This window comes from Diprion similis, chromosome 2, assembly GCF_021155765.1.
Source record: "Diprion similis isolate iyDipSimi1 chromosome 2, iyDipSimi1.1, whole genome shotgun sequence".
Taxonomy (NCBI): Eukaryota; Metazoa; Arthropoda; class Insecta; order Hymenoptera; family Diprionidae; genus Diprion; species Diprion similis.
In genome coordinates, this window is record NC_060106.1 from 5177253 (window position 1) to 5202458 (window position 25206).

General features: G+C 36.1%; 1 protein-coding gene across 2 annotated transcripts in view; it reads right to left on the reverse strand.

Moving 5' to 3' along the window:
- Window positions 1-25206, reverse strand: part of LOC124411963 (beta-1,4-N-acetylgalactosaminyltransferase bre-4-like) — a 57492-nt gene that overhangs the window by 20095 nt on the left and 12191 nt on the right. For both annotated transcript variants that reach the window (XM_046891549.1, XM_046891557.1), the window contains exon 2: window positions 9249-9587. In XM_046891549.1, the coding sequence (XP_046747505.1) occupies window positions 9249-9403 (155 nt within the window). In that variant the 5' untranslated portion in view covers window positions 9404-9587. The remainder of the gene's footprint in view (window positions 1-9248; window positions 9588-25206) is intronic.

Sequence of the window (25206 nt, forward strand, 5' to 3'; positions counted from 1 at the left end):
TTATAAGCCTAATAAAAAGTGATACTATTGATCTTATATAAAAAAAGAATTACATTATAAAATTATGATAAAATTTGAAAATTTTCTTACGGTTTGTTCCTATCATTATAAGCAACATCTCTGCCAACTTTCAAATCGGCCCCTCAATTTACACCGAAGTCATACAAAACGAAGTAACTGATTCTAAAAACTACTTGTACGACTTTCAAAGTTTAGAGACGACACGTGTTCCAGTTGACATGTAGAGGCTTCAAAATTTACACAGATTTTTTCCTAACGATTTGAAATACATCTGGGATGCGTCCCAATGAAAATTTTTCTAACCCAAAAATAAGGGCCACTCTAATATATATAGATACTTGGATAGATGTATAGATAGATATAGAGAGAAAGAGAGAAATCGATAGATAATTTATTAATAAATAATAATTATTACGAGTACTTTGTGCACAATAATGAGAGAGAGAGAGAGAGAGAGAGAGAGAGAGAGAGAGAGATCCCTCTGAAGCTACAACGTCGGGTGACACGATAGGGGTTGGTGAAGAACACGCGGCTCACCGTCAGGGTTAGACGTACCAAAGGGTGGCGTCATATCCGGCAAACTCGCGGATTTCACAGGGTTTGTTTGACACGGTCTCCAAGTTTGAAGCCCCGTGTGCACAGGGTTTATCGGAGTACAAGTACGCACGTCGTGTTCGATGTGTCACTCCGAGCACGTTGTGTGTATAAAGTCTACACCCTTACACTAACAATGAGAAGACAATTGTGACTACGGCGATACTGCAGAATGGGATATACGTAACTCATGTAATCATAGGGAGTACATGGTTTCCCATTCCCGTAGGAGATTTGACGCCCTAGTAGCAGAAGGTTGCAGAACCTATAACGCGATCAGTTATACAGGGTGTTCCGTTATTTGTGAAGACGTTATTCCACGAGAATTTCAGGTTTTCCAGACAAGAATCACTATTTATCCAGTTTTTTCTCATGTACACAATAAATGAAAAATACAACAGTCTTACGAACAACAATATTCTATAATTGCACAGTCTAGAGCACAGCTCATTGCGAGGTGAATTTGTCAGAATTCGCTAGCACGTACAATTTTTAACGAATCAGGGCTTGGTTCATGACCATTGCCTGAAAGTTGAAAGAAAAATTTTTTTTCTCACCAAATGGTTTAATTTTTATGAACCCGGGATGAAAATCAGTATGTTTCAAATGTGATATGAAATTCTCTTACATTTCCAGGTTTTTTTCCAGGGGATATCAAATTCCTTGAGAATTCCCTGATTGATAATTTTTAATAACCTGCGTCTTTCGACAATCAAAATATTGATATCAATGTTTACTCATATCTGTTTATTATTCTACCTAATATTTTCCTGATTCAGTCACTTTCAAGGCATTACAATAACTTAATTCATTGTTACACTAATATCAAAGAGCTACATGTAAATATAGTCCGAGTGACGATGTACTCGGGATAAGAAATAAAAATTTAATTGTAACACGTACGACATTTTCTGCCAACACTTACAAAACTCCGTGTCCATTTTTTAATATAATAATTAAAAATATTCAGGCACTGTGTAAAAGAAGGAAAATAACTGCATAACTAACAAAGCAAACGAGTAAATAGACCAAATAGAATAATGAAATCTGTAATAATTATAGCTATTCCATATTTTATGCGTTACGATTATTACAACAGGAAATCGATATATGAGGTTAATTTACTCGTTCACTTTCTATTCGAATGCTAGCGGCGACTAGAAATTTTTCCTGATGTAGACGGTTTGTCATTTGTACATTTTTTAATAAATATTTTTTATCAATTATAACCACTGATAAATATCCTCCCACATCCGGAACCGTAGAAACTGAGAAAAAGAGACTTGCAGCATGCTATGCTGGTGTGAAAAACGTTATATACGTACGTTTCGAGTTCACGATGGGTCACCGTATGTATATATACATATAAGGTTATATATATATATATGTATATATATTTTAACCGACCAATAAAATTTCACAGTTTCTCGCAAACTGGCGTATATTTTTATAGGATAAAGCAAAACTGTACGAAGTAAAAGAACAGCTGCGCGTAACGGGTGTTTTTCGCTCGTTTCTAAGCATGTTTGTTGTTACATATTTCGTGCAAGGAATACCCGAATTACTAGTTTTATAGTCAGTGTTGAGAAGGCTGGTAAATAACGTGTGAAAAATGTGAGAATATCAGTTTAAATAACTGAAGAACGTTTAATTTTTACTGACATCAACCGGTATTCGAATTATTCAAAGAACCAAAGACACTGTTATACATATTGGCGTACTCAATTCATTCCAGTTTCCATCCGCCTACATGCATGCGCAGACCTTTCACATTTTAAATACTTATCATCAAATGTTCTTTATTTCGTGTACGAAGAGCCGTTTGTAGTATAAATTTTATGAAGAAGGTTTCGTCAGAATTCTGCGACTCCATGAGCTACTGTACGTAGAAAGTTGCGCTCAAGGCTTGTCATTCTGAAGGCAATATAGTCATAATCAAGAGTCAATGACATAATTCTGGTGAAGCCAGTTAGTCGTTAAATTTTTCACGTATCTCTTCTTTTGGGTCATTGTCGATTTACGTCCACATAGTTTTGACGCCGTGTATATAATATCACAGTCAAAACAGCGTATGAAACAATTGTGTGTTGTAGCAATTGCAATCCTGAGGGCAGTGACTAAGGTACGAATTTATAACGTTTATTATTTATAAACGTTTCAAATATTGTACCGCAACGCGAAGGATATATAATTTCAAACTTGGCTTTCATGGTGTTTAGCTGACCCCCTAAGAATTTGGGAAGCAGTATTGCAGATGCAGGGTGTTCATTTTCTAAATGGGAAATATGATGATTGATAGCATGGCACAAAGGTCGTGAAATACGGAATATATGTCAGTCGGCAAATTGAGGATTGATGAGACATCATGGGTGCTGGATGACGTAACGTTTAATCTGAAAACACACTCTCAAGTGAACAGATTGGCTACTCCAACGCTGAGAATGGTTGACTTAAGGAATAATTTAATCAGGAGTAAGATAAATAAGATTGTAAAAAAAGCTCCTGATGCCACTGTCTGAATACACAATCAAAACTGTGAGAGTTGATAACAGTTGCAATAAGTTACAAATATATAGTCGGACAATTCGTGAAACGCGATAAGAGTTTTATAAATAGCTTCTTACAATAACTACATGAATATCAATGTAACAAATGATTCAACTCTAGCAGAATAATTGAATGAATTTTTCTTTCTGCGTAAGAATTCAAACGACAAAACGAACGAAATAATTTTTCCATTACACGTTGATCAAATCTCCGAGAAATGACTTCGAGTGTTGAACTTTATATGCAAGCTATAATCTACGTACTTGAGACTCACTCGACAATATCTCGAGTGGGTGTGAATCTCGGTGCAAACCGTTTAAACGACGAGCACTGACAGATTGACCTAATCGCTGTAATTTCGTTCGATTTTAATCTTTCCATCGCACCGTCATCTTCTTCACACATTGAAACACATCTGCCGTTTGCGTGACGTAATATAATAATGACGAGCAATCTCGTTATTCACCGTCACCGAGTACCTGTCTGGTTATAGTTATGGTGGTGTATACATGTAGTTCGGCTTGGATTATAATCAATCTCTACTCACCGCAACCTGTCAATTTCGATCCTTTTAAACTCATCATCGCTCCAGGTTATCACTTAAAACCATCCAAATATTCGGTTACACGGTAACGACAAAACCTTGTTATCTTCGACACAGGCCGCAAATCACGTGGTAAATTGAGTGAAATTTACGTACCATAAAAATATCCTGAATGTATAAATTAGGATTGAATGTTATGATAATTTTAACAATAGTAACGACGACGAAGAAAAAGAAGTCCGTGAAATATTTTTTCACAATATTAACACGTAACGAAAGATTTATAATATTTTCAACACAGAGATTTAAAATTGTTTTATTTTCTGGCAGGTAGAATTTATTTTCACTGATTTAATCTCAACCTTGTACCTGTAATTCAAGTTTCTATTAAAATAAATCATTTTTCCTCGTCGTAATCGAGTTTACAACTGATTTTTTGAAGGTGTGCGGAATGATTATTATAGATGGTGAAACGTAGAGAGAAAAATTTATCGCAAGAAAATTTATATTTGCCCCAAACGAGTTCGCGTGCTTTTGAGCAATTTATTTTTAAGTAAAACACCGGCAGTCTTGATTGTCAGACGTATTCGACGACACGAGGGTCCTTTTTGGCACTCTTTAAACTTCTTCCTTATTGGCAACGCACGTCTATTGTATTACATATATATATTATACAATAGTAAAGAATTTCAAGTACCGTTTGTCACGTAAAGCGTCAAAAGTTTCAAATTATTATGTAAAGGTTGTAAGACCTTGACACAGCTTCATGAAATATTAATCGAACCATCGCAATATAAAATATTCACGGACGAATTGACGAGAAAGATTTGGCGCGAGTATACAGACGTTTCCGTTAATTAAACACCGCATGAAAATTCATACGACGCTGTTAACGCGCCAGACGACAAACTGGTCAGTTTTTACATACACATACACTCACGTATACATTAGGGTGTTGACGAATTTTTGCCACCCCACCTCCCAAGTCAGTTTCAAATAATTCGAAAGCAATTGCTTGATTTTTTCAGATTTCTATCTCAACTCTGGGATAGTCAGCTTTGTGATCAAAATTTCTTATGGAATTAACATGGGAAAAACTTGTTTCCTTGGTATATATTTTATTGCAAGAGTAATAGTAATCAAAAAAATCTGTAACTAAGAGGTTTTAATGGGCATTAGTTCTACTGTCTGAAAAAAAATTTACATTACGATACCAGAATATTTAGACGAATTGCACTTCCTCCGAATAGAAAAAAAGATTTTAAGGGTGTGTAATTCGTCGAGATTGCGTGACATGATTATGTAATTTTTCCCCGACAGTAGCACTAATGCCGACTAAAACCTCACGGTTATAAATTTCTTTTAACATTATTACTTTTACAATAAAATACGTACTGAGAAAAAAAGTTTTTCCCGTGTTATTTCTATAAAAAACTCCGACCACAAAGCGGACTAACTTAAGAGTTGAAGTAAAAATCTGAAAAAATTAGGTAATCATTTTTTAATTATTTGAAGTTGATTTGAGGGATGGGGCGGCGAAAATTCGTCAACACCCTAAATAAGGGCCACCCTAGTATACATGCATAAGAATACTTTAACAGAAGCTAGACCTCAAAAAAAAATCGATTTTCAAAAATAAGGGGTCAAGTCCACTGAGATTTACCAAACCCGTTTCATCTGACTAATGAATAGGAATTTTTGGCGCTACCATGATAAGAGAAATTCAATTTTTGAAAAATTACTTCCCTCTTCAATTATTCCGCACAGCATGGGTCATCGGCTTCAACTTTTAATAACAGTTTCAAAGAGGAAACGACTTTAATCGTAAGATATTACGAGTCTCTTAGTCTACCGGGGATTTTATATACATATATACATTATATATAACGTTATAATCCACCTTGGAGTTGAGTATTTTATATGAAAACTGGAGAGTGGCCTTTCAAGGGTGGAAATGTTTTTAATAAAACATTGATATTCAGCGATTTCAGACTCGTGTCGTAGAAACGTTTTGATTCCAAGAATATCTTTTTCCAGTAAGAGAATATAAAGATGTTGAAAAATTAGTCGCTTGTCTTTGAAAATCCAAGGCGACTAATTTCAAGCAGGATAAATTACGGAGCGTTTCTCGCGGTAAAAAGTACGGTTTTAATCATTTCTTGTTTCGGATACGTTTCCACTTTCAACGATTAGTATCATCGGGCCTTAAGAAATAGATTAACAGCGACAATAGAGCATAATTATACAGTCTAATTTGAAATTCCATTGTCTGATTATCCGTTCCTTCTTCATTCTCCTCGAATAAATGAAAAGTTAATATATCTTTGTCAACTCGGAGAACAGGATCGGCGACGACGACGAAGGGAAACCAAAGCCAATATTGAACGCTGGCGAATAAGTGCTCGGGGGGATGAAATAATACCACCTTGCAGAAGTAGCGCAATAAAAACGGCCGTTAATTATTCCCGAAGATAGCTGGTGTTAATCTCGCCACGGGATAAAGCACGTCTCAACTTATTGGCTTCGCCGATCGATCACGTGATTCATATGATCGAAGTGGCCCGTGAATATATTTTTAAAAACTTTTCATCTATATGCAATCGTTGGCTCGGGTTCACCGCTATTTTAAACTCACAATGAACATTAGTTTGGTGTCTCCCTCTGATTTCGTTGAGACTCATGTATGTTGTAGAACATTGAAAACTAAGAGACACGTATTTTTTTTTTATTTGCGGCGAAAACGACCCCCAAAGACGGGCACTTAACGGGCTGGTTTCTTGACGTGCTTCATGTATTTGAACGAAGCCAACACTGAAATGTTTTTCTAATGGATAGGAAAACTTCGGCGTTAGTTCCGTTCAAATCCATCAAGCGCATCAAGAAATTTCCTCGCTGGGTCCTCTGACCCATCTTTAGGGGTCGTTTTAACCCCTTTAAACCGTTTTTCCGTAGATAAAAAAAAATATGGGTCTCTTAGTTTTTAACGTTCTACAATATATATACGTGAGTCTTAACGGAATCAGAAGGGGACAACAAACTGATGTTCCTTGTCAGACCTGAAAGTTACCGCTGCCGGCATATATCTTAGGTTTACGTAGATTCTAACAGTCTGTGAATACTTGATGATAATAACGCCAATCAATGTCAGGATCTCGAGTTTCTCTGCGTGAACTCACCGACCTTCGAAGTTCTTACGGTAGTCGAATGACATGCAAGTTTAATCACCTAAACGGGCTCGTAAACAAGCAATTTTACTCAACGTCGGTATAGTTTCTCGGTAAACTGTTTCTTGTTGCTCAATTGGTAATGTCTATACCCTGTAATTTCATGAATAATTTCTTTGCTTGTCTGATTTCTTTTATTTAGAATTTTATTAAGGAATCAAAATGCTTCGCGTTAATGAAGGCACAAAACGCGGAAGCAAGCGATCAATATAGACATTTTCACTTTACTATCAATCGCATCGATTAAAAAATGACAAATTTTTGACAGTATATGAATCTACAAGCGGAAAGCGGATCTCACGGGTACCTGAAAATGGAACAATTCTTTCTGCTTTGCGAAATTGAATGAAAGAGCCTGAAATTCGCAAGAAAACATTATTTAAAACCCTGTTAGTTTGAATAGTATTTTCTGCTTGTTAATTAGTTATTGTAGCTTGTCATATAACGATGTGGCAACTATGCTACAAGTATATTATAAAAATCAACGAAAAAGATACAATTATCAGTAATTGCTCTTTGACCTCTGGTGTCTGGAATTCAGTTGCGTAGCGCGGTATTCTTAACATGTTTTATAAATTAAATATCATTCACTTAGCTATTTTTCAATAGAAGAATCCACGATGCTTCTTATTTTGTAATCGTTGACTTTGAAATCGATAGTTTGTGACAGCTAATTCCATATACGTTTTACAAACAACCAAATTTTTTCATGGCTCTACTATTATTTTATAACTAATAATGTCCGACTCGTTATTTTCATTTAGTTTTAAAATGTAATCAAGGTTAGAGTGGGAGGTTAAAAATTTAAGACCGCAACGAATTGTTAGCAGTTCCGGCGCAGCTATTTCTATCAAATCAAACTTCCGTTTTTTATTACTCTGCTTGATGCAGACTTCGAAGGAGACTTTCGATCGTTTTTATGTCCTCTGCACATTTCGTATGTTTTATGCCAAAGATGCGATTTTCCAAAGGGTTACTCTACAGGCATAAACTTCTGGTGACGTCTTTTTTTGCTATTTCGTCAATAAAAATTTGATCGTTACACTACAATTTGGCGTTCTGTATATCAAATGTTCATATTTTCTTTCGATACGAAGTGTGCGGTAATTTCTAACTATGAAAAATTTTTGCTCACGCATTCCATAATTTTGTTGAATAATTTTTGGGATTTGTTTGGATCTGAAAGCAGCTGAGGATATACTGAAAGTAATAAAAGCCAGATTATCTTAACTTTTCTTCAATCTCAACTACTGAAGCGGACAGTTTATGAGTTTGGCAAACCCGGAAATTCGATATTGAGGAAGTTTCGACCTTGATTATTGTACCGTGGGAAAGTTGAGGTCTGAAACGAATGTCAAAAGTCAAGTCCATAGCTATCATGTAAGACGAGATTACAGTTATATACGCTTATGAAATTTTTGTATCACGTGATCATGTGAAACCTTGCCAATTCCATCGAGTCATGATACGTATAACAGTTTCTAGCTTTTGGTTGACCGCCAACGAATCATCTTCTGGCCTATTTGAATCTGTTTTTTTTTTCGTCTGTTCAACTACAATCGATAATATTTTACAAATAAATTCTCATTTTTCACGTGACAGAGTCCGTTTTAGTTTAGAACAAAAAATTAATTGCGTAACCTCGCATGCCTTATTATCTATAACACGATGGTGTTGTACTTTGTAATTTTTTTTTTCTCTATAGCATAGCGAATGTGTTAATACTGGTGATTATGCAAACTGTCAAGTAGACAGAGATTGTTGTTATTACGATTAATTTTATCATATGTAATCGCGCGTTTTATGCATAGTGATGATTTTTTCGAAGTTTCGTTACATCGTGATATGGTTTGACGAACGTTTTTTTGTTACTCAAATACAGAATTAGTTATGCAAAAACTCTGTTCTATTCGTTGATAACTAACGAGTATAAGAAAATCGTACCACTTAATTACTAGATATTGAAATAGTAAGGAAATTACGAAATACAAAGTCTTACATAACCGACACTCCCAAGAAACAAACCTTTTTCTAAAACGTTCCACACTGAGGGATGTCCCCACTCTGACTGACTTTATCGATCATCGAATCATTTCATTCGTCAACTTTACCAACAATTATCCCTGTCTTACCACAGTTTCATCCCTTATCGAGCTTGTGTCTAGGGAGTGTCGATAATGTAGAAATTTTCAGCCAGACTTCTCGTTGCCATTCTAATCAGAATAATTATTTTCAACGATAGGCTACGAAATGATATGGGATTGATCTGATCCACGTACAAATGTGTGAAATAATTATACTTATAGAAAGACTCATACCTAGTGCCGTTTATGGTGAATATGGCCTCGATAGAATGCCGGTCCAGAGTACCGCTGAGAAGATACTGTAGAGTAATAAGAGCCAGGACAATGCATGCTAGAATTTTGTAGAGACAGGCTCGGTGCCACGGTCCTACGGCTGAGGCCACAGTCATTGCATACGGGCGACAACATACCTCCTCCCAGGTGTCGCGGGGTTGGCCGTCCCTTCGGTCAGCTTTATTACCGTTTACTGAACCGGGGACGAGTGAATCCCGACCAACGACCACTTTCTCCCTGCATCCAAAATCTCTCTCGCCGTATTTCTCTCCTATTGAGGATAACAGTTTCGCTGTTTTCCTGGAACATAGAAAACAGGACAATGCACTATTATTACATATTCGAACAGGTGAAGGAGTCAAATAGGAAATAAAACAAGGTACCGTGGTTGTGGTAGTTTTTTTTTCTTTTCTTTTTTTTTTTTGGTTATTATCTAATGAGAGATGATCACATTAGTTCCTAAACGCATCTGGATAGATTTTGTGTAAAATAATTGATCAAATGTTCGATAAAATCAACATTTCTTACATCGAATGTACATATGCGATTGACAATATAGATTTGTGCGATAAGGTGAGGTTAATTATTATCTGGATATTATACCCTAGATAATCGAAGAAGTGCGTATTTGATGATGTGATTTTGTATCATCGGTAAGGAGAGCCTGAAGTGTAATTACCGATGAACAATTTATATACAAGAAAAGCTTTTGGTTAGAGTTCAGAATTGTCGGAATTTAAATATTCTTTATTCATGTAATAAATGACGAGACAATTAGTTAGCCCAAGAGTGAAAAATACAAAGGAAAGATACCGGGAAAGAAAGTAACGCGCGTGATGATAAAAGGAACGATACCAGTTTAAGCTATTGTTAAAGTTGATAATTTACTGTTATTCTTCTTCTCGCCTATACATACTATGTATTATAGAGGCAATAAATTCGCTGTTGTGTGCTTAGTGCCTCTATATATATATATAAGTACATGCAATATAGACACACACACACACACACACATACACAGCGGAAGAGAGATATAACTTTTAATTGTAGAAGTTTATATCGAATACTTTTCTCTCCTTCCTCTTATTACACATTGAATTTCATCCCCCCGGACTTCATCGTTGTTTCATTTCGCACCTTTCATTTCCACGCTCGTGAGCTCTGAAGTCCATAACGCACGACACTCGGAATTATTATAGTCAATTTGAAGAAGTGCTAACGGTTTATGCAAATCCTACGGGACACTCTGCAGCTCGTCTCTCGAGTCCCACGAGAGTGAAACTGTTTTTGAATTTATTTAACCGTGGACCTATATGTTCATTTCTTTTGCATAAATGCAAAATCTTTATAATGAGAAACTTCATATGTATATATAATATATATGTACAATATATAAATTTCAATTTCTATTTTTTCACCATTCCCAATTTTCAGTCTCATCGATAAAATTCTACTCAAAAGCTGATTCGTTTTTATACCTGTAACGAATTTAACCATTGAAGAAGCTGTTTAAACAGTGTTAAGATAAGTATGAAGTAGATATAAAATTAGAATTGCTCATAAGCAACTTGATGCTAATAAGCATAATAGTGGCTAATTAAACAGATAGTAGTTGGAAACAATTAGCATCCCACACAAAATATTCCGTTTGATAAAGAGCGATTAATTGGGTACATCAGCACTCAAGAATTCGGTGTCATTACTTGCTGTTCGGTGACATGCCGAGTTCAATTCCACTATTTCTGGGTAAATGACAAGTGTCAATACGAATACGAGATAATCGATAGTGAATGACGCGATGATTATATGGAAATTAAAAAATTACAACGGATCTTTTTGTATTTTTTGGACAATTGAATGAGCGAATAGCGCTCTACGCAATGTTTCATGGATGGACGAAGCTGAATATCACCGGACTTGAGTAGTTACGTTGTTGGTAACCTGCCGCCCACTTACATGCCATTAGGCGTCATTTGCGCCAGTATTATTTGGTGTGAAATTTATACAAACGGGGATGACTCGCATTGCGCGCTCATGTTTTTAGTTTAAATTTAAAGAGAAAAACAGAGCCAACTGAACCGTATAAAATACGTATCTATTAAGGGTGAATTCAATTATAGCCGTAAATAACAGACGAGAAGAATTTATGAATTCACTATCTTTTTAAGCTTTCGTTTATTCAGAAATAAATCATAGTTTCGAAATCGAGACGCTTTAAAAAATCCAAGGAACAAAACGTGCGTTTTGGTTTCAACTTCTGCTTATGTCAGCCATCGATAATGCTTTGCTTGGCTTCTCCCCCTTGGTAAAAGGTTATACGTTTCAGCCAGTAATTTGTTCCAACTGCTGCAATATTCATTACATAAGTGACCTATATATATATATATATATATATATATATATATATATATATATATATATATGTAATAACGTCATATAGCTTCGTTACAAGTTGTCAATTATAGGCATTCAAAGTCGTTATACATATATATAATAATACTTGGGTCATTATTGATTTTTCGATAAAGCTGACCTCGGATTAATAATAAACATATCGATGGTCCGTAATATAATTTACTCAACTGTAGAGAGGTTGATTATAAAAGACGGAAATTTGGCGTGACTATTGTAATCCAAGTAAATCTACGGGCTCTAATGATTTAACAATTATCTTATATAATTATAGACAAGAGTGAACTGTGTTATCACCAGAGTTAGGTCTTTTATAATCAGCCTTTCTCAAGTTAATTGAATTTTATTGAAAGCCATTAGTACAATACGTGAACGTTTTGATCAACGTCAAGAATTAAGTCAGTGTAATTCCAGGATCGTCCGACTAAAATGACAATTTTTACTTACTCAAGAACTTCGATTAAAGTGTAACGTCATACGGATTGAAATTGTGAGAAAGGATTTTTTACAACTTGTTGTTCGATTTTTAAAAAGTTTTACAAATATTTTTGTTACTTTGATGATACCGCATTGTCAATGCACAACACGAGTGTTTCACCCTGGTTACAATTAACTTCTTGTCATTTGGCGATGCTATAAACATAAGTATATCTACATAAAACAATATTTTCTGCACTACTTAACTCAGATCACTTTGTCAAAACTTGTTGCACTTCCATTACAATGGCGCCAGCTATTCTCCCAGTTTCCAATTGTGAGCGTCAGTATTGATTCGATGTTATAATAACTGACCTCTCGTAACATCGTAATAATACCGTTTGTATTTTTATATCTGCAAACGTTCCAACCAACGTGCTCTACTTGTATAAATATTTCCATAACCGATGTCATCAAGTGAGTACATGATCAGTTCGCACTACCCTTAAGTTGGAGAACCAGATCCAAACGACGTTCTCTCCTCTTCTCAATTTACATATAAACGTACCAGGCAAGTGGGGTTCAGGACCTTCAGTCACTAGGGTTACCATTGATTCCAGAGTTGGTACAAAAACTCATCGATTTTCGACGTTTATTTTTCCAATACGACTGGATATCGTAGGAATTGGCGAAGCCATTTGGTTAGAAATTTCGTGGTTGATATTCCTGCACCCGTTGTAGGTACCAATACCCGAAATGGACGCAAGCGCGGAGGTCACGTGCTCATTCCAAACGGACCGTGGCCTCGAAACGTGGACTTCCACCCTTATTCTGTATCAGCAGCCACTTCTTTGCATCGTCCATTATGGATCGCAAAGCCAACCGATCCCTTCGCCATCTATTCCGCATCACCGAACCAGCCAATCGGCTCCCCAAAGACGCCATGAAAGGACCCTCAATAAGGATCACAACGCCTCCCTGCCTGTGTACGGAATATTGCGGGATATTGAATGCTGGGATTTAGATATTTCGCGGTTCATTGCACGCCGAGCCACTCCGTAAGCTTATGCATAAAACGGGCGAGAAAATCTTCGACCCGAGAGGAAGCATTGAGGAACCTGTTCGGATATACGTGACTTGCGGAAATGAGGTTCTCAGATTCAAGCCACATGTTTACTAGACACGCGTTTGAAACATCGACAGGGTGTTTCCCTCACAAAGTGTTTTGGGAGACATTTAAGGTGAAGTGACGGTATTCGATTTTCATCATCTTTCTTACGATCTTCTGCTGTCAGACTTTATAACAGTTCTATACAAGTAAGTCTTGTCAATCATCAAGTTATTCGATACAAAAATATACTATTCAAGGTCTCAATTGCGTCTCTACAACATTTGCATAATCGTGAATGCAATTGCTTGTTCCTCGATTTGTTTCAGTGACAAATGTCGAGTAAAAAATAAGGTCTGCAATGCTGAACAAGTATTGAAGCTGAAGTTGGCAGTCAAAGCTTTTAAACTCTTTGGAATTAGAAAAATGCTGTTCAGTTTGAGCCTCATAATTCTGCGAAAGTATTGTGGCTTTTAGGTATTTCACAAAATTTTGATTTTTGGAATACACTACTTCATACGGATGAACATTAGAACATTTAACTGCTAGCTTCAGCCTCGTGAAGAAGTAATTATAGATCAAGTACCGTTAAATTGGGTTCGTTCGCAAGTGCCTTGCTGAAATTGTTTCTCCTTTGAGTGTGTCCATAAACCGCAACAATCACATTAGATAACTCTATGTCACGATTGTACTTAACAAGATTACTAAATTGCTTTAATAAACTTGCGACACCAAAAGGTTCTCTAGAGACGCGGTTACAGAATATGGAAAATAACATGGCGGAGGGCCGTAAAAGTCGAAGAAACGCAAAAGTGTAAATAGCGGATCAATATAAGGCGCATTTAATAATCGGGCAAGAAGAGCTTTAATCTTACATCAGCAATAATGGGTATTATATGAGAAGCGATCGTCGTAGGCGCGGTTCCTGCGTTAAAGCAAGGTCATATAAATCAATCGATACATAATATATATTAGGGTGTTGCAAAAAAACCAACTATTTTTTTTTTTTTTTGAGTCTCGTGTGACAAAACGTTAGTTTTTGATGTTTTAAGAGCTCACTCCAAAGGACAGCTCAAAAAAAAATATTTTAAGAGGTCACTCCAAATTTTTCAAAATGTAAAAAATCGTCAAAAAATTAAATTAAAAAAATTGTATTTTCGGTATTTTGTTTGATTTTTAATTCATGTCGTGGTGTATTGTTATCGATACTTTCTTACTGAATTAAAGAAAAAAAAATTATGAAATTTGAATATTAAAAGGTCGCTCGAAAAGATCTAAAGAAATGCACCAAAAAAATTGAAAAAAATTATGAGCAACCTTTCAAAATCCAAATTTTTAACTGAAACTTTAGGAAACTTTTTTTTTTTTGTCTATAAAATTATACCGTAACGAGAAAAGAGATTTAAAAAAAATCAATTTTTGACGATTTCTGACATTTTAAAAAATGTGGAGCGACCTCTCAAAATTTTTTTTTTAACTGTCCTTTGAAGTGAGCTCTTAAAACATCAAAAACTAACATTTTGTCACACGAGATTAAAAAAAAAAAAAAAAAAAATGGTCAGTTCTTTTGCGCCACCCTTATATATACCACAGGAGCTTGAAAAATGGAGATTTCCTCCGTCTTCTTCAGGGTCCACGTGTCTCGGAGCCACTTCGGGAACCTAAGAATCCCTCTCAACGCCAACGTGGCGACCCTAACCAAACCGAATTCCCGATTAGCCATTACGAGGTCACAGACGCGAAGATGCCAAGTCAGCTAGAGAAATGTGCCGAGGATTTCGAAGCCTCTCTTGGGTACGGGAGTCACATTTTTCAAGGCGAAGGTCGAACGGCGCCAAAGGTTAGTGGTGGAAGTCACGTCGGTGGTCGATTGCTTCACCGTGCGCAAGGCTTTGGCGTTGCCAAAAGTAGCTAGAAGCTGAGCTTTTTCTTCTCGAGAATTTTACCCCGGTCGTGATATCGTTGCGGAAAAACATCGAAATTCACACATTGGTAACAGTCTGAACAGATGAATTTTACAACGTAGTACATAGGAGTACAAGGATTGGTCTAATACCGTCTCAAACAGTGTACAATAGTTGCAGTAAGAATTCTGTTAGAGAATCGAAATTTTCGTCGTACAACAATAGCAAATCTATCTGTCAGTGTATCCACTGGACTGTATAAAAAAAATTGACTATTTTTTTTTTTTTAATGTTGTACTGAAAATATTATTCAAGATGACGAAAAAAAAAATACCATCAAAATTTCAGATTTTAATATTGATATTTAGAGGTGCCTCATCGCGATTTTCTACTTTCCATTAGAATAATATGGCAAAAATGGTTCTTGCTCCTTGCGATTTTTATAACTAAATAACGACGCGTCGTACAGAAAATTCATAAACATTTTTTTGTAGGAAATTGAACGTTCTACAAAAAAGGTCTCTTGTCATTTTACGATAAATCTACTCCTTCAAAAGTTATTTGAGGTTAAACATCAGCAAAGGACCTCAAATAACTTTTGAAGGAGTAGATTTATCGTAAAATGACAAGAGACCTTTTTTGTAGAACGTTCAATTTCCTACAAAAAAATGTTTATGAATTTTCTGTACGACGCGTCGCTATTTAGTTATAAAAATCGCAAGGAGCAAGAACCATTTTTGCCATATTATTCTAATGGAAAGTAGAAAATCGCGATGAGGCACCTCTAAATATCAATATTAAAATCTGAAATTTTGATGGTATTTTTTTTTCGTCATCTTGAATAATATTTTCAGTACAACATTAAAAAAAAAAAAAAATAATCAAATTTTTTGATACAGTCTAGTATCCACAGAATGAAAATTTTCAGTCGGTACCGCATCACTTGTACCGGAAATATCCTCGTGCAGTTTCAGAGTTGGTCTGCGGCCATAATGTGCGAACATTAAAAGGACGCCGTCAGCATTTCTAACGACATACCTACCAACATGTCTGCATATCCTTGCTGAGACGAGCTCATTATTCGCGATTAGTGCAGGACCATTTCTTCGTTCCGTTAATATTACTGCATACATGTTACACGATGTTCATGGCTGCGGGTTACTGGAGAGCCGAAAAAAGAAGGAGGAAAACGACGACGAAGCGGTAAGGATAAAACTCAACGCGAATTTGCGGTATTTCGTTGAATTAGTAGCAGGATGTAGTGGTCAACGTGGTTACAAAACTGCGATTGAAGCTGCCGCAGACCTTCCAGTTGTACATTGTGTATGTAAAATATAGCACAACATGTCGGGGTATAAATTCAATTTATCAACGGCGATATGTAGAGCAGGCTGAGATGATTTCGTTGACGGTATAACTGAGGTAATCAATGACGGAAGAAGTCCATTTTTACTCTGTGAGAAACGGACTCCGTATCACTCGTCTTTTAATTACAATTTCCTGATTTTTCGTGTTCAAAACATCGACAGACTTTGGTAAAAATAAAAGATTCTTATATTATTTTTAACGCTTCAGTTTGTTTATTATTTTCGAAAGTATAGGTGAAATTGTGAAACTTCAGAATAATTCATTGCTCTATGTCAGAGGCGTTTTTTTTTCTCTTTTTACACATTACGGAACAATTTGCAACCTCGCGAAAACTCGACTTCTACGTTGACCCCAATCGGCGAACCGATTGTTCGTGTTTTGATCGACTAACTGAAACAGGTTAATTAGAACGTCGTCTCGTTGGTCGCTCGGTGAAAACTCGTCGAAAATACGGAAAGCAAAAATGTGTTTCGTGATAAATATAATCGTCATCCATGTTAGGATAATTCATTAGCTTCGAAGAATTCTATGGTCATATGGCACCGAGCAACCATTAACTTGGAAATCAAACGAATGATTCCATTGACTTCGATTGATTTATCTCGATTTCTACATTATCCGAAATCTTCAATAGAATCTGAAAAAATGATCGAAAATCTGAAAAATTAAGACTGGTAGAGATTTTCATGATTTCAGTTATAACTCAATCGATTCCTCGTTGCTTCAAACAATATTTGAGTAATTCAAGTTCCTTTGGTTCGCAATATGATTTCCTTAATCCGCACCAATGGGAAAGCACGGCAAGAATAATTTTAAAGCGTCCTTACACTGTCGACACAATTCCTAACGCTCTATGGGATTCTGTGTATCTGGATGACCGGAGTTGTCATTTCGTCCTTGACGGAACGGGCAGCAAAGACCATTACAATCGACGCCATGCAATCTCGAGCCAGGAAGCCAGGCAGTTGCTGGTGCAATTCCATCGAAGTTGTAAATGGCGAGAAGGGAGGTGTCGCATTGCAGCAAACATCGCGGTTTCGATGTGTTGCTTCAATTCAGCTGCAGATCCCACAGAGAATATCCCCGGCTTTCAGCACACATTGCATTTATAATCATATATATTTCAGGGGTTCGCTGATTTGCTGCTGATAATTTCGCATTCGTCAGCTCACATGAAATGTAATGCAAACGATATTTACAAACAGCATAGTTTATATATGCTCTATGCAATTGCATTGAATTTCGATTGATCAAGCTTGAGCGAAAATTCTGAAAATCGATTCGTGAATAATGAATGAATTTTTCATTGTTATAAAGTGCGAATTTGAGGCTAACTAAACAAGTGATTCACATTTTATTATTATCAAAACTTAGAATAATCGATGATTTGGATTTTCGATCAAGCTTGATTGATCGAAACTTTGAATACAAAAAAAAATTTCCACGCAATGTTTTGGACTCCAAGTGTAGTAGCTGGTTTATTCATAGCGAAGCTCGACGCGTTGAAGAACCATTATTATCATGGTTTCGTCAAGCGATAGCCAAATTAATCACTCACCGTGTTTCGAAATTTATTTTTAGTTCAACAGTTTATTAGTTTAATTTATATACCTAATATCACATGGTTTTAGTATAAAAAATTCGCAGCCATGCAATTATAAAGAAGTTTAACCGTTTCATAGCTTATAACGAGAATTTTTGAACGTATAACATTAGCTGTCATATTTTCAGAGAGCATGATCTCACACCTTTAATTGATAACTAAGAAATCTATCCGAAAACTATGGAAAATTCGTAAAAATACAAGATTAATCGTAACCGATTGCAACGTCGTTTCTACGTACACAGCTGCTGCCCTGTGGGGTCTGATTGTATAACGGACAATAGACACACCCTCCGTCTGTCGTTAGGTTGGGTAATCGGGGGTGTATATATATACATATAGCATGTATACATATGTCACCGCAATCGATAGATAGATGGCCTTTAATCAAGAAGATTAAAACGTAGGTCAACACCGTTGTGACGTTGTCAGAATATTACGTGTTGAAAAAAAAAGAAGGGTGATAAGAAATCTTAGGCGTAGAGTACAAAGTATTAAATTTTCACAAAAACGAGGTCTGCGTATTCGGGAATGGAGACATAAATCAGCGCGTCGGAGTTTGAAGTGAGAAAAATAAAAATATAATGGAAAAAGAGAGAAAAAAAAGAAACTGAAATTAGGATTAAAACGGACGACACAGAAAAACTAGGTTGTTATATTTATCGCATAAATCGTTCAAGTGATTCTCTAGCCATAAATAACAAAGCTCGAATGACCGCGGAGTGCCAAATTACACCGAGTATTGATTTTCGATTATAATAAATAATCTAGACGGAAGTTTAGACGAAAAGCGTGCATGGTAACAGACGATACAGCCGTAGTACACAATGCCTCAAAGGTCAAAGGTATAACGTGTAATACAGCTTTTACAATTGTTCCCCGCAAACTTGACGAACAAACGAAAAGTAAGCTGACTGATTGTGAGTGAGTTTGTATTTTCAGAAATATAACTCGTTGAGGCCTTTAATGAGACCGAAATGAGGCTCTGCAAGTATCAAAAATGGCCACTGCAATGGTATTATATATACCGTAAGTACATATGTAATGTACTATGTAATTTCCACTGCCACGAGTTTTTATGTAATATATATATTAAATTGATTAGTTTTTTTAAACAAATTGACTATTTTGTTTTTTAGAACGATATCCTTTAATTGCGGTGTGAAATCTTGTTTATTTCCAAATTTCACGATTCTAGGTCAACGGTCCCGCACCCTGTAAGTTTTGGTGAATGAGCTTGCGAGTATCGTAATGCGTGACGTAAATTGACGTTTATTTTGGTTGCGTTTACTTTGAAGCTTGAATTTTTTATACCTCCAGGGGACCGTAGACCTTAGAATTGGATAATAATTTCAACTTGATATCTCGACCAGTTCCTGATAGAAAGGGTCTTGAAGGACGGACAACAAAGTGATCCTATATATATATATAGATAATCAGATAATTTCATTTAATCGAATTCTCGAATCCATTGTCAGCTGAATTTGATTGAATCTAATGGATTTATTAGCATCGGCGTACTTGTGATTTGATTTAATTAGAGTGTCAATAGAATTATTACCCTGGTGACTATTTAAACAATGTGAATTTGTTGAAAACAATGAATTTCCATCCGCTCAATTCAATAATGTATAACCGACTAAGCTGATACTTATTAATAAAGAAAAGATATTTAAAAAAATGGCAACACAAATAATTTAAATTATTTAAATAATCATTTAACAGCCATTTATACAGTTATAACCAAAAACACTATTTTACTAAATCGAGTAACAAAAGTATTAATTCAAACGCCTAACGCCGGGGAGAATTCAAGTTAACATTGTTAAACCAATTGCCTATTAGATGACATTGCATATTAAGTCAGTACATAAGGCCTAAGCGTCTACTGTTCGATTTGTATCAACATTAACCACAAGTAGGTACGAACTAATTTAAGACGATGGCTCATAATGTTATTGAATTGTAAAAAGCAGTATTTTCAATTTTCATTCTACCCTCGAAAGCGTATAAATTTTCCATTCACATCGTAAATTTGTACAAGCTCTTGTAAATTTCTTGGTAAGAAAAAAAAAAAGACGTATCTTAAAAGTCAGATGTTGTAAATTGTTTATATCCTGCGTAAAAATAGCATGTATATGCAAAATGTATTGCACAGGTAAATACTTACGTGCAGTTATAAAATGTAGGTCTGTACATTAATTGCAGAATACGATGCAAAAAGCTCTTTTCCTCGTCAGTTTAACCCACGCTATTTCAAGATACATGTAGAGCAGAATTCGGGATACGAAGTCGACCATTTCGGCCACTCGAATTGTTAACTGGATTACCGCATGAGCAAGCCATGATTAAATGAAAACGGGAGAGAGGATTGAGTGGGCCGAGGGTATTCAACGTCGGAACAAACAGACTTTCGCGATATCGGGCAGAGGATCCAATTTCGAAAAGCAGACAATTGCTTTCGCCGACTCACGCGGGTCAATTCGCATCACTGAGGAACCCGAGATCCCGTATTTACGTATCTGGGTCAGCCGACAATGAGTTATAAGCCTGCACAGAGACAATCGCCACGAATATATATATATATATATATATATGTATACCTACCAATTACACAATTGGTTTATATTTCACGAAGAGGCGACGAGAAACCGATTCGCTGGAGCGATTGATTACAATCAAAGCTCACCAAAGTATGCGACAATTATTCAAGCGATTGTTGATAGAGAAAAGAAAAAAAAAATTTTGAAAATATTCAACAGAGATCATTGGTGTCTAAAAATACTGCGAAATATACAACGATACAGCGATATAGAGGTCAAATATATACAGATATATAATATATATGTATTATCCATCCGCGTCAGAGTATGAAAATAATTATTATAATTTCATTAAACACCAGCGATACGGGGGAAAGATCAACCTGCTGGAAGGGAGAATGAAACAGAGGAAGAAAATTGGAAGCGCGCCAAGGTAGAAAAATACCGAAATCAATGGCTATATATATAGGGTACTCATCGTCATGGATACCGTCGTCACCAATTCGCACGATTTTATATTTAATTCTCCATCTGTACATACAAGGAGTTCGTGACATCTGTAAGATAAATTAGTTCACGATGATCTGGTTAAACAAAAAGAAGTTGAAGAGGCTTGCCAAAGATGAATGGTAGGAAAAAATTTCGGTTAGACAAGAAAGAAGAAAAAAGAAGGTTAGACAAAGTTCGATTATACTTGGCACGAGGGTGTTTCGAAAATGTTTGCCCCGATTCTAAGTTGAAACACTTTGAAAGGTTCCAAAAGCTGTGAAGAGTAAGGTACGAAGTTAAATTAAGCTTCCTGGTTCAGACGCGAAGACAGTGGACGGGGCCAATTGATTGGGACTGTTGGTCCTGGGCCTCGACCTCCCGAAAAGTCCTTCGAGGCTATTGAACTCTAAAGGAAACATTCGACCAGCTGGCCTGCAGTTCGGATAGCAATAAATTATAAAAGTAAAAACGGGAAATAACGAATCGTATGCATGTGATGTTGTAAAAAAAGAGAATCATAAGAAAGTCCTGGATTTATGGGGTGTTTTGAACTGAGAAGAAATTGCTTCGTTGACAAGAAAATATAGTGGAAGAAACTGTTCGGTGTAGTTATAGTGAATTTTAATTTTTACAGTTTTAATATTTTTATTTTTTTTCTATCGAACAAGGTTTTAACATCGATTTCTCTTTGCATCAATATCAAATGATCGTATATTGGTTGGAGGAAAATAGAGGACCAGTGAATTTAATCAGGACGAATAGCACGGACTTTCCAATTGAATGCAGATATGGAAAAGTCTTTTTAATTTTTCATTCAATAAGATATTTTTCGATCTTGGTGAAAAGTGAAAATATTTTACAACCGCACGGTAAGCACTGAAGTAAAAGAAATTTCTCTGGGTTATCGGTGCACCGAATTGATTATAACTGTCGAAGAAGCTGAATGAGATATATAACCGTGGTTTGTCCGTCCGTTTCGATCAACGGAAGACGAAAAAACGTCCCTCTCTCCCTTCCCTCGAATAATAGGGATCTTCGCTATCTGATTTCCAGTCATTCAGTCACCATTTTGTGCCGTGGAATCCGTATCGGAGAACGTTGAGCTGCACGAATAGCGAAAAGGGTGTGCACGGTTTCATTTTCCGCGTTTTCTTCGCCCTCCTTTTTCGACAGGAGAATTGAACGAGAACGTAGTGTCACCAAGGATCGAGTCCTGTGTGGTGTGGGTATAAAGAATAACGGATGAATCGATTTTCAGTCATGACGAAGAGACGCCGTTCGAAGGAAGAAGGAAGGAAACCGACGCGAGCTTTTATTGGACTTTTTACTCGACTGCAACAGTCGACAAGTCACGTCACACGAGTGTCGAAAATCGATCATGAGAAACCGCCGGATGCCTGATATAAAGTTCATCGCCAATGACACTGGGACGTGAATAATTCGAGGGATTAAACTTCAAACTATCCTGATAAAACAGGAAACGGACAGAGTTGAAGGATACGTCACGTTATCACTTGACCAAAATATAGGCTAGAATTTTTTGAACGGCGAGGTAATGCTCGAAGTGAAAGATCAACTGGGTAATGTGAAATAATCACTGCAATTATAGGGGCGATTCGGATGAAGGACTGACAAGGAACGTCAGTTTGGTGTCACCCTCCGATTTCGTTGCGACTCATATATGTTGTGGAACATTGAAAACTAAGAGAAAAGTATTTTTTTATCTGCGGAAAAACGGTTTAAAGGGGTAAAAACAACCCCCAAAGATAGGGACTTAACGGGGTGGTTTCTTGACGCGCTTTATGTATTTGAATGAAGCCAACACTGAAATGTTTTTCTAATGAATAGGAAAACTTCGGCGTTAGTTTCGTTCAAATCCATCAAGCGCATCAAGAAATCTCCTCGCTTGGTCCACCCCCATCTTTGGGGGTCGTTTTAACCCCTTTGATAAACCGTTTTTCCGTTTCGGAACGGTTTTTTCTTCCTTTCCTAACTTTGGATTCTGCGTTCATCGTTGCGAAAATCTGCCAGCGTTTAAACCCCGAAAATCTTCTTTTTGACGAAATTTGTTTGAAACAAAAAGCTGGTTGATTGTAATATTGTACATAAATTATTATTGAACGGCCAGAGGCGTTTTATAGTCATGCAACCCTTTGACGAGGGCAAGGTTTTAAATGTCCGTATGAAACAGAGAGCGACGATGAAGTTTAAAATGAAACAAGAGGGTGAAGTTAGCGACGTTATTGCAACAAATAGCGATGCATGTTTATAGAAAATTTCATTATTTCGCAACTTTAGGATTGTTAGTAAAATAGTGAACCGTAATTAAGGAAAACGTTCGGAATGTTCCCTTCCCTTTCCGCTTAATTATACGGTTAATTAATACGGCACCGTAAATTTTGTAAAGCTAACTGGTAGTCGGTACTTGAGTCAGATTCAAAAACCAGACTTGCGATGATTTTCTTAAGTAAATAAAAAACAAAAAAACAAAAACAAGTCGTTTAAACGCAATCATCATTTTGTAAATGGAAAATTATCTTCTTTAGAAACTAAAATAATTCTCACTGTACGCGCAAGTGCATCAATTTTGAGTCAAGTTTCAAACTGTCAATAATTTTTACCGTTTCTAGAATAGACTGAATTCTAAAAGTCGGTCAAAAAATTGCAGACCTTTAATGCCGTGCGATGAGTGCAGAAGAAGAGTTGAAGGAAGAACAAAAAAAAAAACAGTTACACGTACGCAAGATAAACAATTTAAAAACATGATAAATTTCAATAACATGTAATTTTATACGTTTTCACTTAGTATTGATACTTAAATACGTTCCTAAACAAAGAGAAATTTTTCACAGCATAAAATTTCTCGAATTGCAAATATTGCAAAAATGGCAAAAAAAACCACGGACTGGATAAAATAAAAAGAGATCAGGTACGTGTAATTGTAATTCGGACTGTAATTAAAGCGTATATTAAACCTCAAAAGCCGTTACTTATTTGAACAACCAGTCAACTTAATTACAATCACGTTATAGATACCTATGCATTCTAATATTTAGACAATCACGTTCATAAAACTTGGCATTTAGGTAACCTTAAGAATTATAATACGGTATGTGAAAAATTGAGACATTGAAGACATTAGTTGAGAAAAGACTGAGTTGACAAATTTTCTAATGAAATATTCCAATATGCGTGCTAACAAGTTTCTCACAATTCTTGGGGAGGAGAGGGGGGAGGGGGGGGGGGTTAGTTTTTTTTCAATCATTTCAAAATTTGTCAGATGAATGTACAACATTTCAAGATCATTGTGTTAAAATTTCAAATCAAAGCGTTTTTAGTCTCCGTCCTTCCCATACAGTTTACAGCGCATACGCGGCAGGAATGTGAATGTGAAAATGTGAATGAATAGACATCCAAGATGAAAGTTCTCTGTTGTATGGACCTGGTATTGATGATTCTGTGTGAGGCTAAACTCATTTTCGATACTTAGAATCTCCCGTAAATTCCATGTTTAAGAAAAAAAACTTAAAAAAAAACAAAAAAAAAAAACAAATTGGAAACATTAATTAATATATGGCATACCTAGTTTAATTTGAGAAAGTCATGACGTCTGTATACTTGAAATAAAGTTCGGCATAATGATGAAGGAGTCAATTGTTCGACGAGAATAATGGCGTCTAGTACCCCTTTGGAGCAAATTAATGCCGACGAACCTGTGTGTAAATTCAGATTGAGAAATCACGAACTGTTCTTATGCCCCATTTGAATTAACCCGAGTGATTCTATTCCACCCGAATCAATGATCTAGAAAAATCGATAGATCATTGAACTCCTCGGATGTCAAAAACGACTGAGACCTGTTGATCAATTCCACAAGCGAAACGTGAAGAAGGGAATCTGTTGGGAACCCATTTTATTCTTGATTATTATTTTTATCCAAGAGACTTATAAAATTGTAAAATTATAGGATAAGGATTTAAAAAATTCTATTAATCCCAATTACGGTCTTGTGTATTATACGATAAGCGCCTCTTTTTCGCAAATTCATCATTTTCCATAGGCGTCACTGCCCAAT